The 18,274-nt window shown below is 42.7% G+C and overlaps 1 protein-coding gene across 5 annotated transcripts in view; it reads left to right on the top strand.

Moving 5' to 3' along the window:
* The first annotated feature begins 11,628 nt into the window (after positions 1-11,628).
* Tmem27 (transmembrane protein 27) overlaps positions 11,629-18,274 on the top strand; it is a 47,569-nt gene continuing 40,923 nt past the window's right edge. The window contains exons 1-3 of one of the 5 annotated variants that reach the window (XM_013507008.1): positions 11,630-11,976; positions 12,052-12,302; positions 17,091-17,223. In XM_013507008.1, coding sequence (XP_013362462.1) covers positions 11,927-11,976; positions 12,052-12,302; positions 17,091-17,223 — 434 coding nt within the window. In that variant the 5' untranslated portion in view covers positions 11,630-11,926. Of the gene's footprint in view, positions 11,977-12,051; positions 12,334-16,761; positions 16,841-17,090; positions 17,224-18,274 lie in introns of those variants that run through there. The other 4 variants (XM_005409161.2, XM_013507009.1, XM_013507010.1 and 1 more) reach the window with 4 other exon arrangements.

Below are 18,274 nucleotides of genomic sequence, written 5' to 3' on the forward strand. Positions count from 1 at the left end.
TTCCCCTGCAACATTTATTACAGAGGTTTAGGTTCAGTCATAATTATATGCACATATGCCTACAGTATCTGCCTTTGGTGACTCTGTATAGCAGCGGGCACTCAATCAATACTTGCAGATCAAATGAGAAAGATTAAGCACATTGCTGGGAAGGTTTGATTTCCCTTTTTGCTTTATTTGCAATTATGCCACTGATCCCACAGTCTTTTTAAAAAAAATTTTATATAAAAATTTTCATAATCAAATAATAAGAGAATAACAATAGTAATCACACATATATTGCTATCTTCAAAATAGTTACTCAGAGTATAAGACATAAACCAAAGATTCTCACAAAAAAGAAATGAACAGGTAATAACAAATCTTTCTTTTTAATGAACTAAGATAAACTAGTAGTATACAAAAAATCTATTAGCATATATATTAACACATTTCTAAAACAAAGGAATTTGTAGTTTGGGGAAGTATTTGCACTTCTCCCTATGCCCTATTTATCTCTCTTACAGCGTCACTTATTCCTTGGTGGTCCATGACCACCAGCCTAGCTGAGGCCCCTGCGCCCTGGCTTCATGCTAAACCTCTTGGTGGCTTTCCCTCTTCTCTCCAACCCCCAACTCCGGTGCTCCACCACTCGGCGGTCTCCCTAAATTACCACCTTCATCCTGCGTCCACGCTAACAGCTGTACATCAAGCCGTGACCTGTGCGTCCAAGGCCCGAGCGTGCCCACTCCAGCCCGCCTCGGGGACTCAGCTCGTTCCTCCTCTTTCTTCCCAAGCTCTGGTCTTCCCCTGCTGCTGCCCTTGGGTCCACAGCAAGAGACGCTGGGAATGGGAAACATCCACCAGCCTATGAAGACACAGCACGGAGTGCAAACTTGCTCTTGAAGAATTCTTACAGCGATTATAGGTGAAAATGATACAACCCTGACACACTGGATTAAATACAGTTACTACTAACATCAATTTCACTCCTTTCCCCCCTTTCTAACCTACTAGAAAACTCAGAATTACCTTTGTGGCTCACATCACATACTTACTAGGCAGCGTTCCTTTCTACCCCGGTCTGCTCGTCATGATGCCTCCCTGCGTTCTTCCCCTTTCACGAAGGACATGCTATGCTATTTCCATAATGAAAGACCATCGCGGAGGTCTCGCCCTTAGCGCGGTGACAGTGTACGCAGGAACACTCCCCCTGGGTGTTGAGGGGAATCACAGAAGCACAAACGGCCTTGCTGGAGCACCAGGCCAGCAAAAGGCTCTTTGATGCTGGGTCCACACCCACTGGGCACACTATCAGTGCAGGAGACTAAGCCCGCTTCTCCTGTGGTCCACTCCAGGGCTGCACGTTGGTCCCAGGGAGCTGAAGATAACTCTGAGGCCGCTACACGATCCAGGGGCTCTTAACTGGCCCATTGTTTGTCAAGGTCACCAGATAGCTAATGAAAGACAGCAGAGCGGAGGCAGCCCAGCCTCTCCCAGAGTTCCTTCTGAAGGCGTTGTGAAGCAAGGCTTCTAATGCTACTGCTCTTTAGGTCTGGTGATTCCCCGTTATTTGGAAAAATAAGAACAACTCTGAAACAGTTATAACATAGATGGAAATGTGCAATATAGTAAGGAGTAGGTACACCTTGCAGAAAGTTGTAATGATTTAAAGTTACACGTAAAAACCACAAGGGGCTTGTAGCTAGATTTCAGACAGCGTCCCTCAAGTCCAAGTTATCTTTTTTTTGTAGTACTGGGGACTGAACCCAGCTTTTGCACTAAGCTATATCCCTAGCCCTTGTTTTGTTCTTCTCCTTTATTTTTTGTTTTTTAATGTTGAGACGGGGTTTCACTAAGCCACCAAGTTGCCCAGGCTCCCCGTGTCTCAGTCTTCCAGGGTGCTGGGATTATAGGCATGCGCTACCATGCCAGGCTCAAAGTCCAAGTCTTGTTTTTTTTTTTTTTTTTCCTGAGACAGGGTCTCGCTGTGCAGTTCAGGCTGGCCTTGAGCTCACTATGTAGCCCAGGCTGGCCTCGAACTCAAGGGGATCTGCCTGCCTCAGCTTCCCAACTGCTAGGATTACAGGCATGCACCACCATGCCAGGCTCAAAGTCCAAGTTATCTTAAAAAGAAATGTTTTTCTTCTTTCTAAAAAAAATCACAAACATTAACAATCACTGGAATACTATCAAACTGGTGCTATTTCCATTCTCGCTGAAATTCTTTGTATCTCGTTCATCTATGAATTAGCATTTTTAAACTTCATTTTCCATGGTGTAGGATCTCATAGCAATATTTTTTATAGGTGACAAACTTTTTATAGGCTCAGTTGCACTAGATGATCTGCTAAGTGAAACTGGTTTTATTTTTATCTTGAGTGTTCCTCTTATCCTCTGTATTTATTTGGTTATATTACAAGTCCCCAAAGTTAAGACTGTCAACAGTTAGCCTGCTAATTGAGATGCCAGCAATCTGAGTCACCAGCCGGAGATGACCTGCAGGGAGGAAAGATGCAAGCACAGCCCACAGGGCGTCCATGAAACCCGCTTCTGGAATATGCATAACCGCCTACCTGCACTCGCTCCTTACGCGGCTTCACCTCATCTTAAACATGTTCAGGTTTAAACATCCCAGGGAGGCACCGGGCTGATGATGCCGGTAACGATGATGATGATCCTGTCTCCGGAGAAGCAGCAACCAACAGAGTCCTTGCTGTGAGTCAGGCTCGAGCAAAGGATTCTGCATGTTACCTTTTCTAACCTTCAACAGTCTTGAGTCATTCTTGGTCACTATGTCCCCTGGGCCTCCCCTTGGGCTCCTGGGCTGCTAGGAACAATGACTGTTGTCTTCATCACTAGCCAGTGAGGGAGCAGGACCGGAAGTGCCCAGTGAGGCATCAAAGACCATGACTGACAGTTTCCTGAGTGAAGACAGGCGGGACAGTGTAAGATGCCAAAACCAAGTTCACCTTCACTCTGCTCTGTTCTCCTGACCAGCTCAGAAATGACAATGTGTTATATGATGTAGGAAATTAATCAAGCGAAGCTGCCACCTCCCCAAGCTACTACTGTCTCCTTTTTGTCAGAACTGAAAGGTGTAAAGTATTCTAAGGACATAAGAGTATTTATTTAGACCTAACTTTCAAGTTCTGTAATGAAAAATAGCCAATATGAAAATCAAGAGAAAAAACCCATACTTACACAAAATATTAGTAACTAGATTAACATGTTTTCTATTTTGAGTCTTACATCACAAAGTGCCAGTGTTCAGAGTAACCAGCCTAGGTAGGATGTGGGCGCTTGCAGTCACTGGAAATTATGATTTTAGCAGGTTCTCATCAACAAGAACACAGTCAATACTGTACCGACAAAAATAAAACTTCCAAGAAGGCAACAGGCTCAGCTAGGTTAGTATCACTAACGAGTTCCTTTTATTTTTTTGAGATAGGGTCTCACTATTTGTTCAGGCCTGACATGAACTAGGTAGTGTATGTGGATTCCTCAGCATCCTAAGTGTTGGAATTACAGGCATGCACTGTAATAGAAAATGCCCCCAGACCCCCACCGGTATAGTTCCGTTTCTTAGTTGCCCAGGTAAGTTTTTGTTCCAGTTCTGGTTGCTTCTGTCTCAGAAGTGGGTGGTCACTGTGATGCATAGCTGGTCAGTATAATACACACTATATGAACCAATCCCCATTTGACAAGCCATTCTGCCTCTGTACTTCCTACCTGCTTATCCCATATAAGCCCTAGACGATCAGAGATCAGGGCCTGATATTCTGGGAATGATCCCAATCAGTGCCCATTAACATAAATAAATCTGCCTCCAAATCCTGGGTATTGTTTCAGTGTTTTTGCTTTTGCAGCACCACCACACTCGACTTCCTTTTTTTTTTTTTTTTTTTTTTTTTTTTTCCGGTACCGGGAATCGAACTCACGACCTTGTGCTTGCCAGGCAGGCACTGTGCCGCTGAGCTAAATCCCCAGCCCCAACTTTGAATTCCTTTTCTGCTGTGCATTTGGGTTCAAAGAAAGTAAACATATACAGGAGAAGTAGGGAAACCTGCAGTCTTGAAGTGAAGCAGTATTTCAAAGCTATGCCAACTCAGTAAAAACACTGGAAAATAAATAAAATAACTGAGATATCATCACACATGGTATATTCTTTCCTATCATCCCAATAGTTCTCTACCGTGGAAGTGGGGATTTGGAAATGTGTTAAGACACTTTAGAATATGATTATTTCTACACCCACATCTTCACATGTGATTATTTGGGTGAGAGTGCTATTGGTCGCACTCTCAGGGCAGGGAACTCATTCAACATTTTCAGGGCTCAAGACAGCTTGCAGCAGCGAAGAGGTCAGGTGGAGAGTCCCTGCTGTGGAGGACCACCTGGAAGATTCTCCCTGAAAGAAGAACAATTGTCTCTATTTTGGCTAAACCTGGCCCTATTTCCGTGTATTGATATGTGTAGAGCTGGCTAAGTTTTGTCTTTTATCCCCTCAACTGGCTTTAAGCAATGCAAATGGATCTAGCGGAGGTGCTGATGTGGAGTCTTTGAATCGAGGTACCAGGTCAGTGATACCCCCTCCCCCACCGCTAGCTCCCAAGAGACACGTGAGAGAGCCATGCTGTGGCTGAGACCAGCCTTCTCAGGGCATAAAAAATTACACATCAAAGCTGAAGCACTGACCCCAAAACATTAGATACTGCCCCGAACTGTGTTATGCAGATTACTCTTTCTGCATATCTCTCTCTGCATATGGCAGAGGTGATTTCAGGCCACCTACCTAGCCCAGCTCACAGCACTCATGTAGTTCCGGTACTTCCAACCACTCTCATAGTCTCTCATCCCGGAGCTACTCCCCTCTTCACAAATGAATAAAACCTGTGTCAGTCCCTGAGTGGAGGCCTTTGTTACGGTTAGCCATCATACTAGATGGACTTAGGACCCCTTGACTGACTCCCAGCAACTACAAATATGTCTTAGTGGCTTTAGTCTCCCCATGCATTGCACTGGAAGTGGTAGGCTGGAATTCACTTACGAGAATAACATTTCGATGGGATTACAAATGTGGAGTTTTGTGGACTGTGATGAGGTCCAGAAAGGCTTCCTACGCCTGCATCTTCACATGGGCAACAGTTAGTGTTTGTAGGGGAAGAGAAAGACCACCTGCTGCCTTAGCTGGTCCCTCATTTTCCAGCAGAGCTGGTCAGCGAGCATTACCTACAGGAGTTGTAAATGAGGGCAGAATATTCTGCAACATGAAGCTACTGAGATGCACACAAACATTAATACGCCAACTTCTGGAAAGCTAAGATTCACAGAAATAATTTGCAGCCTATGGATCAACTTTAGTAAAAAGCTAACTGTTAACAAGAAATGCTAAAGATACCAGGTTCTGAGATACTTAAAAGTGGACATCTGTCTTGTCTAGCTTCTTCACGCCACCATTTCAGCATGCTAAGCCCAGCTACGGACTTTCCACATTTAATAAATCAATAGCAAACAGTTATGCTCACAGTGCTTAAGGCATGTACTCTCACACCAGACTGCCCATGACCCTATATTTATAAACGTAGCAGAAAATGACCCCTAGACAGTATACTTCAGTTGCCCAGAGAAAGACCACCTGCTGCCTCAGCTAAGTTCCTGTTGCAGTTCCGGTTGCCTCTGTCTCTTAGAAACGGCTGGTCAATGTGATGCACAGCTGGTCACCATGATGCGTATTGTAAGAACCAATCAAAGACAGCCAAGTACTCCACCTCTGTACTGCCGCCCCCCCAATCCCATAAAAACCTGTCTCCCTGGGCCTTCAAGGCTTGACATTTGGAAGGACAATTGATTCCTAGTCAGTGCCCGTCTGACATTAAATAAATCTGCCTCCAAATCGTGGGTGTCCTTTCAGTGTCTCTGCTTGCCTTTACATAAATGCTTAACCCATGATTGGTATAAATTCAACAAGCCTTTCTGCCGTCCTTAGGGAAGTGCCGTACTCACAGGCTTGGCTCCGAGTTCTTATGTGGAGGACTAGAGACTGTGGGGACTTGGTTCATTGACCTGGGAGCCAGGAACCCTTTCCAGGGAGACTTGCAGGGAGCTGCTTGAAGAGTGACCCTGAGGCGCTTCATCACCATCATCTTTATCTTCAAATCTTCATCAGGTGCAAAGTCACTTGCAGGAACCTATACACGGAGAGAGAGGAAGGCAGAGGAGGAATAGCTTTCAGCAAGGGACTGAAAATCACGTGAAAACCTGAGTAGGACCACATTTAGATTAGCACCTTCACACCCTGAGGTGGGAGCTTAGCCTTTAGGGTTAGGGTCTTACATCTGTCCTTGTAAAATGGGAAGTATTGCCTGATCTCAAAGAGGAACCTACCTGATGATGCACCTAAGTCAGGATCAGAGATGGGAACCCGTCAGAACTCATTTTCATCTTAGTATTTCTTGTCTTTTCCTTGGCTCCAGCACCTCTGTTAGGTACTGTGATGCAAAGATCAACAGAGTTTGAAGTCCATCTTGCAGTACGAAATCTCTTCTCAGGAGCCTCCTGTAAGGTACCTGGCACAGCGAAGCAAACAGAACAAACCAGTTCACAGCAGGGTGTCCATGCCTCCTCAGGTTCTGCCTTCTGCCGTGAAAAGGAGTGTGGCCGTGCTGGGGTAGGGAGTGGAGTGGCAAACGAGACAGCACAGAAGTGTAGGGGCACTAACACATTTCGCCTACAGACATGAACTTTCTTCACACCACCCTGTGAAGAGGGTAAGCTACAAAAAAAAACCCCACCATGACCCTCAGCGATGTGCAGCAACGAGGCAAACATGGTAATTTCATGCTCCCCCTCTTCATGTATACCCCCGCTAGGCACTGGCTCATCTCTGTATCGCTGCTTTCACCCTGCTCCCTCGGAGCTACAGGAGAAGGTAACGCTTAGGTCTAAGGAGAGGAAATCACCTCTGCATACTGTAAAATGAAGCACAACAGGGCACTGTGTATATGCATCGCTTTGCTAACTTCTACTCTGAACTACAGGGGCAGGGACGTGCTGCCAGCACGTTGAAAGGGACTGGTAGGAAGACAGCGAACTCCATGGAGGCCGATTTCCTACTTGGGGTCCTTGGTCTAGTGTATTCACTTGTAGTAAAGTATCATAGATTGGTTAGCTTAGACAACATAAATTTAAAGTCTCACCGTTCTGCAAGCTTGAAGTCTGAGCTCCAAGTCACTGGCAGGTTCCTTTTGAGGGCTACAAAGGACCTGCTCCGCATGCCTCTGCTTGGATGGTTAATTCTGTGTGTCAACTTAGGCCACAGAACCTAGATATTTGATCAAGTACCAGTCTAAACAGCACTGTCAAGCTATACCTTAGATGAGACTAACATTTCTTTTCTTTTTCTGAGACAGGAAGTCACTAGGCAGTTCAGGCTGGTCCTGAACTCACTAAGTGGCCTAGGATGGCTTTGAATTTGCCGCCATCCTCCTGCCTCAGCCTCCCAAGTGCTGAGTGCTGGGATTATAGGGATGCGCCATCACACTGCCCGAGATTAACATTTAAATCCGGAGACTCTGAGTAAAGCGGATTATTCTCCATGTGGTTGGGCCTCATCCAATCAGTTGAAAGGCTAAATGAAGACTGAGGTCCCTGGAAGAAGAGCTAGTTTCACTTTGAGCTGCCTCTGTACATGAGCTGCAACACTAACTTTTCTCCAGGTTTCTAGTACGTAGGCCTGCACTGTGAGTTTAAGATTCACCAGCCTTCTCGCCCATAGGAGTTAATTCCTTAAAATAAATCTCTCTATATTCCCCCACCCCACTGGTTCTGTTTTTCTACGGAACCTTACATATTGTGTTTGGTAGTTCCCTGGCTTGTGGCAGTGTTATCTGCAGCCTTCACCACGCATTCTCACCGTGTCTGTGTCTAGCTTTCCCCTTTAAGGGCACCAGTCATACTGGACTGGGGACTATCCAAATGATCTGATGTTAACTTCATTATGTCTGTAAAGATCTGATCTTAAAAAGTTATACTCTAAAAGAAAAAAAGTAAAGTCATATTCTAAGATACTAGGACTTAAGATTTAAGTACATGAGGGGTGGGGGTGGGGGGGAATAATTCATCTCATAACCAGCAGTGATACCTAAAAGGCATTAGAAATTCTGAAACCAGTTGAAATCACTTTTTCAATTTTATTTATTTTTTTTGTTGTTTTTTTTTTTTTTTTTTTTTTTTGGTTTTTCTCCGGTACCGGGAACTGAACTCACGACCTTGCGCTTGCCAGGCAGGCACTTTTGCCGCTGAGCTAAATCCCCAGCCCCACTTTTTCAATTTTATATGTGCTTATATATACTTTCTTTGTTTTTGTTTTTTGTTTTTGTTTTTTGGTTTTTTTCCGGTACTAGGAATTGAACTCATGACCTTTTGCTTGCCAGGCAGGCGCTGTGCCGCTGAGCTAAATCCCCAGCCCCTCTTTCTTTACAGGTATATATCAAAATGTCTGAGATGAGAAATTCCCTTGTTATAAAGCCATGTAAAATTGTGGCTCAGGATTTAACACGCTCTCATTGGCTTGAACCACCAATGGTACATGCATGACTGTCCCATCTGGTGGCTTGTACCAGTCATGCATGTACCACTGGTGGTTTAGAGCCAGCTGGCAGCTAGACACACAAATTACAGCCCCACTGTGAATGTGCTAAAAGGCAGACTGCTCATGAACTTTCTTTTTTTTTTTTTGGTTTTTCTCCGGTACCGGGAACCGAACTCACGACCTTGCGCTTGCCAGGCAGGCGCTTTTGCCGCTGAGCTAAATCCCCAGCCCCCGCTCATGAACTTTCCATACATTATCATAACAGTAGCTGGAGTCAGATTAATTAAGAGCACCTAATTTCTAAATATGTTCACTACCTGAATTCACTGAGCAAGTTCCAAAACCAACAGGTATGAGTTATCTGAATATACAATCTTTTTTCTCCTTTATTAGTGAAAACTTTCAATACAGCAAAAATAATACAACAAATCACCTGTATTTCCAGTTCTCCATTTTAACAATGATCAATCTGTGGCTAGATGGTTCCTATGAGAACTAAAGTTTTGGTGCTATCCATGGTGCTATCCATTCTTTGCTATCACTGATTATTTATGTATACCTTGCACTTTACTGACATGCTTCTTATCTGCTGATTTTCAGACTTAAACATGTGCGAATAAAAAGATTCTGAAAGTCTTTTTGTTTTTGCAGTATTGGGGACTGAACTGGTTGTCTTTGCACTGAGCTACACCCCTCACCCTTTTTATACTTAGGCAAAAGGCAGCAAAAAAGTACTGATAAAAGATTACAATTACATTGAAAAACTACTTGATTGTTATCACACTGACCATTCATTTTCTCACCAGACTTCAAAAGGAAGCCAGCCATTTGCAAGTCCCTGAAGCCTAAATTAGAGATTATGTTGTCATTTAAGAAAGCTTAGCTTCCACCTTCAACTCACTTCTCTGAAGGAATGATCCCAACCAGTTTGGGGTTGCCAACCGTTTCCAAATACTTGTAACTCAGTTGTGATGCAACTAACTGTCCCAGTGTGGCCAATGAAATGCAATGCTCATCCCTCCCTCATTTCCCTACTGTTCATTATCACTCACAATGTACTCAACTCTTATTGCCTTCCAATTTTATGCAATGACACCCTTTAGCCTAGCTCTAGGGAGAACAGGATGGGCGTGCACAGGCACAGAAAATGGTTTCCTTGTTGCTTTTGGCCTTTTGGTGAATTTCAGCCCAGGTGGCAATTTAAAAGGAGGAAACCTTTCAAAACACTAAAAAATAATGCAGCTTCTCACCAGGTCCCAGAAGAGAGGGTGAACATTGGCTCACTGTGGATTCCCATTCCGGCTGTGAAGGAACTGCTTTGAGATGTGCAGGGCTTCTTTTCTCACCAGAGGTTTCTGGCTGTTTTCTATTTTCCAGTAAGACTTCTAAATAGCAGAGTGGAGAAAGACAGATTATCGGTAAAGACAGCAGAAGCAGCACACAGGAATGTCGTTCTCAGTGGCTGGCAGAGAACAAATTTTAACCAAATTAAGGTGCGCACATCTCTGTTAACCCCCTCAAGGTTTTCCAGCAAAACTAAACGTCAATTACGCTGATATCAATAGTAACACGTTCCAGAAGCCTCAGAACAGCATGTAACACTGAATACCCCAGAAAATCTCAGCCACCAATAAGAGTATTTATATTCTGGAGGTTACTCTCCTCCAGCTCTGGAGCAGAGCGCAAAAGTAAAAGAATGAAGATCTGTCCACAGGACACAAGTGTGCTGTGATTCCCTATCCTGCTGGTGGCTCTAATTCTGTCCATTTACCCCGGCACAGCTGGGGGGTGGGGTAGGGATCAGTAATCCACACCAGAGGGAGTCACAGTTTGCGGTACCTCAGTTTCTGGAATTGCAATCTCCTTACTCCCTAAGTCTCTGGAACAATTGTTCTACCTTTAAAATGGGGTGATCCTTCCAGGGGAGAAAGAAGGACAGGGGGGGCAGGGGCTATTCTCGCCGACCCCCTCCCACTCCCACTGCACAGAGAAAACCCGCCAAGACCCCGGCCCTGCTCAGCGAGGCGGTCAGCTTCCCCAAATCCCGGACCCATCGTGGAGCGTGGTCCTGTGTATGGGGATGGGGTATGCTCTGTCCTTTCAGGTAGAGTACACTCCCCTATTGCTCAAACTCCACATCGTCACCTGCTCTTACCCGAGCCGGAACACTGTCGCTTGTTCTCGGGAATCGAGGTTCTGGAACGCAGCCATTTTGGACACGCCCCCTTATGCTTTGCCACGCCTCTCGCGCCCAAAAACGGTTCGCTATTCAGCTTAAGGCCCCGTTCGGCCTCCGTTCCCCAGAAAGCCGGAAGTCCCGCCCTAGACAAGCTTCCGGTACCCGAGACCGTACTTGCCGTTTTCCCTGCCTCCGCCAGGGTCCGCACCTGTTTTCTACCCCGATACATATCTATAGCGACCACGATACCCACTCCGCGGCCAGACGCCTGCTCGTAATTTGCCTTTGCCTTTCGTGTCCCCCACCATTTTTATCACGTAGGAGCGCGGTGAGGCCACGCCTACACGCACGGGCCGCACCCCAAAGTTCAGGGCACGCCTCTGCGTTCCGCTGACCTTTGTCCCGTCTTCCTTAGTCACCGGCCCACTTCCCCCTATGGCCACGCCTCCACGCTCCGCCTAGCCCACGTCCCACGTAGCTAGTTTCACATACCTGCGATCACCAGTTCACTCATCCTACCCGCCACAAGTTCCTCCCTGGATCCTCTACGCCTGTTCTCCAGTCTAGAAACTTGCCCTTCACCTGGAACAGCCCCTTCCGCGAATTCGCCCTTTTGCCACCCCCTCCAAGAGCCGCTACAATTCCCCTAAGCCACGCCTCTTCCTTTGGACCCTGCAGCCGGCCCTTTTCACTAGCTAGGCAGTTCCCACGCTGGCCGTGTCCCGCTGGCTTACGTCATATCCCTTTCGTTTTGCATTCCCCACCCCTCGGTCCATGTCGATCATAGGATACTCCAGCCTACTGCCACGCTTGTAGGGTTTGCATTGGTCTGTCTAATCCCGCGCACGCGCATTTACTGCAGTGCCCAAAGTTCCCAGGCCACCCACTTTCGGTTCTGCTGTACCCATGCTTCACGTGCCAGGACCCGTTTCCCTTCCTACGAAATGGACAAGTTTCTTAAGAAAACCGCCGAAGTCCCAGAGGTAGACTTCAGCAGCATTTATAGTGAAACGAGCCTGCGGATTCCTGATCTCCTAAAAAATGACTTTCTTCATGTTTCTCCCAGCTCTAAACATCATCACTCGATAAGCAGTAACCGGGAAGGAAACAGAACTGGAGGATGTTTTAGTTAGATTTCATGTCCTCTAGCCCGACCTAGAGAGCCAGCGGGACCCATGACCCTTCCTGCCGCTCCGCATACTTTAGATGCTAGCACACGCGGGAGGTAAGCACACTCCTACTTCCCGCTGTGCTCTAGATGACTTTTTCTAGGCACCGCTGCTTGCAACTTCCTATTCAGATGCTACTCTGTTTACATCATTTACAGATCTGGATCCACAAGAAAAAAGCGAGGAAGTTATTACCAGCTTCCCCCTCCCCCGAAATCCTTGAATGGGCATTCCTGGAGGAAGGACGCTTTTTATTCGCCAGTCAGTCGAGTACAGTACAGTGTTCCCGTGTCAACACAACGCTCAAGAAGCTTACAGCCTGAAGTTCCCCGACTTGAATTTGGATGGGGACAAGAAAGGAGGAGAAAGTTAAAGACATGTGGTAAGGGAGTTGATAGGTGGAAAAGGACTTGGTAAGTGCTGGTCTGGTAATCCGACTATTAGGAGTGTTTGGGGGCAACAAACAAAGAAAGCACGTTCATAGTACTTAACCACAATCCCTTACACAGTACATTCTCAGTAAATCTTCGTTGCCCTTTTCACTTGGATACAGGGCTGCAGTTTTTCCGTTGGTCGCAATAAGATTTGTTATATGTAATTCTACATATGCCAGCAGTCAAGATTTTATAATCACATAGAAAATACGAGTTCCCTTCTCGTCCACCTTCCATCCATTTTTGCCTGGAAGATGGGATATGTGTATGGGGTTCACATTGCTGAACTACACACAGAGTAAAGAACAATTTTTTTTTTTTTTTTTTTTTTTTGGTTTTTCTCCGGTACCGGGAACCGAACTCACGACCTTGCGCTTGCCAGGCAGGCGCTTTGCTGCTGAGCTAAATCCTCAGCCCCCAAGAACAATTTTCAAAAAAATTTTTTTATTAAAATCACCTTGGCCCTGCAAACTTCATCTCATTTATATAAAATGTTTCAAGTGCCATTTTTTGCCTGAAAAAATAGATTCACAGGAAATAGGATTAAGTATACCTTGTGTAAGTCACTTCTTGGATTATTATAGTATTAGTTATACTTCACTTCTTCCAGGAAGGATCTAGAGCAACTTACCAAAATATAGACAACACTGTATAAATAGAAATTGTTGAGAGAACCAAAGGGCAAAATTCATTGAATGAGAACAATTGCCAATTGCACACCATCAGATCCAGAACAGTAATTGAAGTTGAGCAATAGATTTGCCTCTGAGCTTTTAAATGGTCATAGGAAGAGGAAATGACAATTATTTAAGGCTTTACAGAGTTGATGAAAAACAGCTAGGATTCTGTTTTTGAGTATAGTTTTTCCTAATCTTTTGTTCTGAGAAAAGTTCCATTTCGTCACTATGACGATGCTATGAGTTAAAAGGGAAATAAGTGTTCAGTGGATCCCCTTAATGTAAACTTGCCACAATCACAAAGCACAGTGTATTTTTTGTTGTTGTTTTGGTACCGGGAATCGAACTGAGGACCTTGCACTTGCTAGGCAGGCGCTTGTGCTGCTGAGCTATATCCCCGGCCCAAAGCACAGTTTATTAAATTGGTTTTTTTGAACCACCCAAACTTTGCAGTTGAGATGAGTACCCAGACTCCCCAATGATCTGGCTTAATTCAACGTAGTGGTTAGGTGATGGCAAATAAGTTTCAACCTACTGTCACCTGTGACCCTTCATATTAGCTAGCTGGATAAATGAGTTGGGAACTTTTGTGGCTGAGTTCATGTTGAGAAGAAAAAAGTTATGTAATAGATTAATAATGTCTGTTGTGGCCATAGGGCAGGTGAGTGCAAACAACAATATATCTAGCATCTCTGACTTGTAATAGGGGTATTGTGTGCACCTTTATGGAGCCCACAAAAACATTCTCATTATAAAGACTTCTGATGAAATTCAGATGGCTCAAGATCATTATTGCTGTAAATGCTGAGATACTTATTAATTTATGTCCTTTAAATCAACCGGAATGAAGATAATTTAAAATTCTCTTATGCAAATAACATATATCGTACCACTTACAAGGCCCAATGCCCCTATCGCCACTCCTTTGCAGGGGCTGACCAAAGAAAGCACCTATAGACAGGGCTAACCGGGATTTGGTGATCCCCCAGTAGGCAGCAAAATCGATAATTAAGGATGGGTAAAATATTACCCATAGAAAATGGCTGCAATAATTTTAGCCAAGAACAAAAATTATGACTTGCCAAAACCATGAGAAAAGTCAAGAATTGTCCAGAGACAAAGTTATAACTTTAGTTATAAATCTAATTGATTTTTATTTGTGATTCATGAATTAGGGAAGCCTCCATCCCACTGGGCTACAGCAGAACAGTGGGTTCTGTAAGATGGAAATAAAAAATCAGAAAAACAAAAAATACTGGTTGGTTGGCGTCAAGTTCCTTTAGGTTACTCTTTGTAAGGATGAAAACAGAAGGCCTTTTTAGGTATGCTAATTAAAGTAAATAAAATAGGCTGTTTTCAGAGAAAACTGATCTGTTTGGGGATCTGTGTGCTCTCTAAACTTTCAGGTTGATCATGTGGCATTTAGCATGAGTGATCCATTTTGGTTTGGTGTGTGTTGTTGGAACTAGTGTAGGAACGGAGTCAAAAACAATGGCCTCCCATAATTTTTGTTTTAACATACCTGAGCAGTGGTGGAAACAGATAAATACGGTATGTAGGAAGAATTGTCAGTGAAGTCTTTCATTACATGAGATTCATTATAAAATATTGGTCTCATGCCCAAAACACACAGACATTCTTATGTCCTGTTTAAAAAACAGTCCTTTAAATTTTTACCTTGGGTGTAAAAAGTTGGCAGAATTACATTTACCTAGTTTATCAGAATTAATTTTTATTTGTAAGCAGTAGTGATTAACTTTCTCTAAAAAACAAAAATGTTAATCTGTGAATAATAAGACAGAGTTCATAATGGTTATGGGTATTGATTAACCTACAAAATTTGATGAGCTTTGTGAATATCCTAGCGTCATCTGATTTTTTTTTCATTTTAAAAAGGACATGAGGTAGGGGGATGGAAACAAAAACATTCCAAAGCCCAGGGAACCTTGTTTATCCAGGATACTGGGAGCTGTTTTTCTCTGGCTAGGAATGTGAAAAATAACATTGCAGTGAACTGCATAGTACTGCACTTCATCTCCAGAGTCTCAAACTTACTAGAATTCCAGTTTATGGTTCAAATTAGTTTCATTTTCTTAAACTGTGAAATATTCATGGGCCATGAGAAATGCAAAAGTGAATCAAACATACACTGTCATCTAGAAAATTACAATATTGTAGGGCACAAAATAAATTATGTCAACAATATGTGGATGTACAAATGTGAATAAAATGCTATAGGAACACAGGAGGAGAATTAGTGGATTAGACAAGTCAACGATAAAACTGTACAACAAAAGCAAAAGAGAAATTTCTCAAAAGAGTTAGTAATAAAATAGGCTTGGCATAATGGCCCGCATGTTTAAAGGTAAATGAAAGCTCACAGGATTTAAATTGAGGAAATCGTGAAACACACAAAGAACAGAGGTAAAACATCATCAGCTTGCCTGGCCTAGCTGGGAGAAGAGCGCAGAGGATGGAGGAGGGAGTATTAGTGTAGCTACGTGTGAAAGCCAAGTTAGGTTCAAATCTTAGAGGACAAAGAATTTGACTTTTCTTATGTCAGCGTTGGAGTTCGAATACTCTAATAGAAACTGCTCCGTGCGCAGTAGAAGAAGGACCATGGAGATAGGAAGGGCATCCTATGGTAGGGTATTTCCACTGTGCTGCTTCCTAACCATGGGCTAGTAACCTGGCCACCCATGTGCACCGAGAGCTCTAATAACCAGGAGATTACTTTTTCATTAGCCATCTTAATAAAAGGATAAGTCAGCGTATTTTAATAGTAATTGCAGTGTATAGAACACAATATGTTACAATCTAACTATGCTTAATACATACACATATATCCCATATACATCTGGTTCCCTTCTATCTCCTGTTCACTGTGTGGATTGTTTCCATTAATCCAACAACAAGGAGAAAAATGTTATGAAGTACAGGCCTGAATGATGTTTCTGAAGTGTATGAGACAGTAGCATCCCTGGCCTTCATCCATCTGATATCAGTAAGGCCTCTCTTCTGCACCATGGGTGATGATCAAAACTGTGTCTTGATATTGCCAGTGAAGCCTATGTATCCCCACACGCCTTTACACTTTTGGTGAACTTTAAAAAGCATCTCCTATGAATCAAAAGAATAACACTTTTTTATTTCATGGGATCTCATATTTTATTTGCCCCAGAGCAGAGGATCAATAGTTATGTGCCTAGAAACTGCTTTTCAGTAGTGTTGTGGAGTATGAAAAACACAGAGAAATCAATTTCTTTTTCCTGTTTCAGAGACTGGATGCCCATTTTTTGTTGCTCATGGCAACAGTAATCTAAACGTTTAATTTCTGCTCTCTAAACTTGAACGTTTTGAAATCAATAGTAACATATCAGAATGATTGAAACTGCTTTATTTGTTGTTATTTCACAGTTACTAATAAGTTAGTTATTAAACCCCTATGTGTGAAATTGCTGAAATGAGCAATTTATGAAGCAAGTTACACAGATACGAGTTCCATGGAAATTTACAACTTAAAATCTGTGTATCAAAACATTAGATTTCTGCAAATTTTGAAGTGGAAGACAATGAAGACAAGCTAGTTCTTTTTCCCATCAATTTTCTTGAGATCTCCATAAATTACTTAACAATGAATTTCTTTTTAGTATTTTAGAGGTCAATTTGAAGTCAACTTGTTGGCAGTGTCATATATATCATTTGAACTTTTATCTTTTTATTCCCTTAGCAGAACCTATAAAAGCCTGTATTATGGATGGTCCTGTTCCTGTCTGCTGTTTCTTTTGTTGCAGGACACACTTTTGTAGGTAATTATGGGGACATAGGAAAAATGAAAACTGTAATTGTGAACTATTTAGAAAATAAGAATGAGATTACTCCATATCTGTATGTCCCATGTCATATGGCCAGGCAATACTCTAAGGAAAATTTACAACCTTAGATATTACAATTATTGACTAAGGAAAAGTAAAAAATAAATGAACCTATTACTCGACTTGAGAGATATAAAAATAACAAATCAAAAAAAATTCTCAGTAAGGTACTTTTTGAACCTAGTGCTTGTCGATGAGGAAGACAGAAGGTACTTCAAGCAGCAGGAAATCATCTTATGGAGAAAAGCTCCTGGAAAACTGAGGAAACAGAGAACAAATTTTCACCTCACCAGCGATTTGAATCCCCAGACTCACAGGTATCTGCTGAACAGCCTGAAATGTAACTGAATAGAAAGAGAAAGAGAAAAGGGAAAAAATCCATACCCATTGAGACTAGGTTCAGCAGGTTAAAGATGGTTGCAGCATGTGTGTCGGGGGGAGGCCTAAACTCCATACACAGTAGTCTTTGTTTATCTTACAGTGCTGCATTTATTTTACAGTATAATTAAATGTTCTTCAGTATAAACATTTTAAAAAGTGCTTTCTTTGAAACACTGATTTCTTGAGCTGCCTTTTTATTTTTTACTGTACACTTTGATGATAAGCACTCAGATATTGCATCAGCATAAACATTAAAGATTTTCATTTGAATAGGAAAACAAGAAACCAGATATAATGAGTGCAAGAGTAAGGACTTAACACATGTATCAAAGACTGATGAATGAGAAACAGAAAGAATAGAATTTACACTACATCCATGACCTTGTTCTTTGACTAAACTACTGTACAAATAAGTAAACCTCTGTCAAGTTTAGTGGAAAATGAGAAAGTTAATATCCATACTAGAAAACGTAAAGAGAACATAGCAACAAATGTAGATACTTTGTGGGCTATATTTCAGAAATTCAATGAAAATACTAGAATATTTAACAAAATAAATAACTTCTTGGAAATTATCAATAGTCAAAATGGACTCAGAAAAAGTTTAAAGCATGAAATAAATGATAATATAAGGAATGAAGTTTTCAAAAAACTTCTTTACAACATGCATTTGTTTAGATTCTTTATTTTTATGCATTATAAGTATTTCTAAACATAGACAGTGTTAAAAATCTTTTTATATCATTTTGAAAATGATAATATAAGGGCTAGAGAAGAAAGCCCCTTCTTTTTTTCCTTTTTGGCATCAGGACTCGAACTCAGGACCCCATGTTTGCCAGGCAGGCCGTGTGCCACTGAGCTACATCCCTAGCCTACCCTTCTAAAATCAGCACTTCAACAGGAACCTACATGATATTCTTCTATGAAACTAAGTTTAAACACTCCTAGACTAAAAGCTAATAGTTAATTTCAGCAACAGTCTAATGA

The sequence above is a fragment of the Chinchilla lanigera genome, unplaced genomic scaffold (genome assembly GCF_000276665.1).
Source record: "Chinchilla lanigera isolate Chin_1 unplaced genomic scaffold, ChiLan1.0 scaffold00118, whole genome shotgun sequence".
NCBI lineage: Eukaryota > Metazoa > Chordata > Mammalia > Rodentia > Chinchillidae > Chinchilla > Chinchilla lanigera.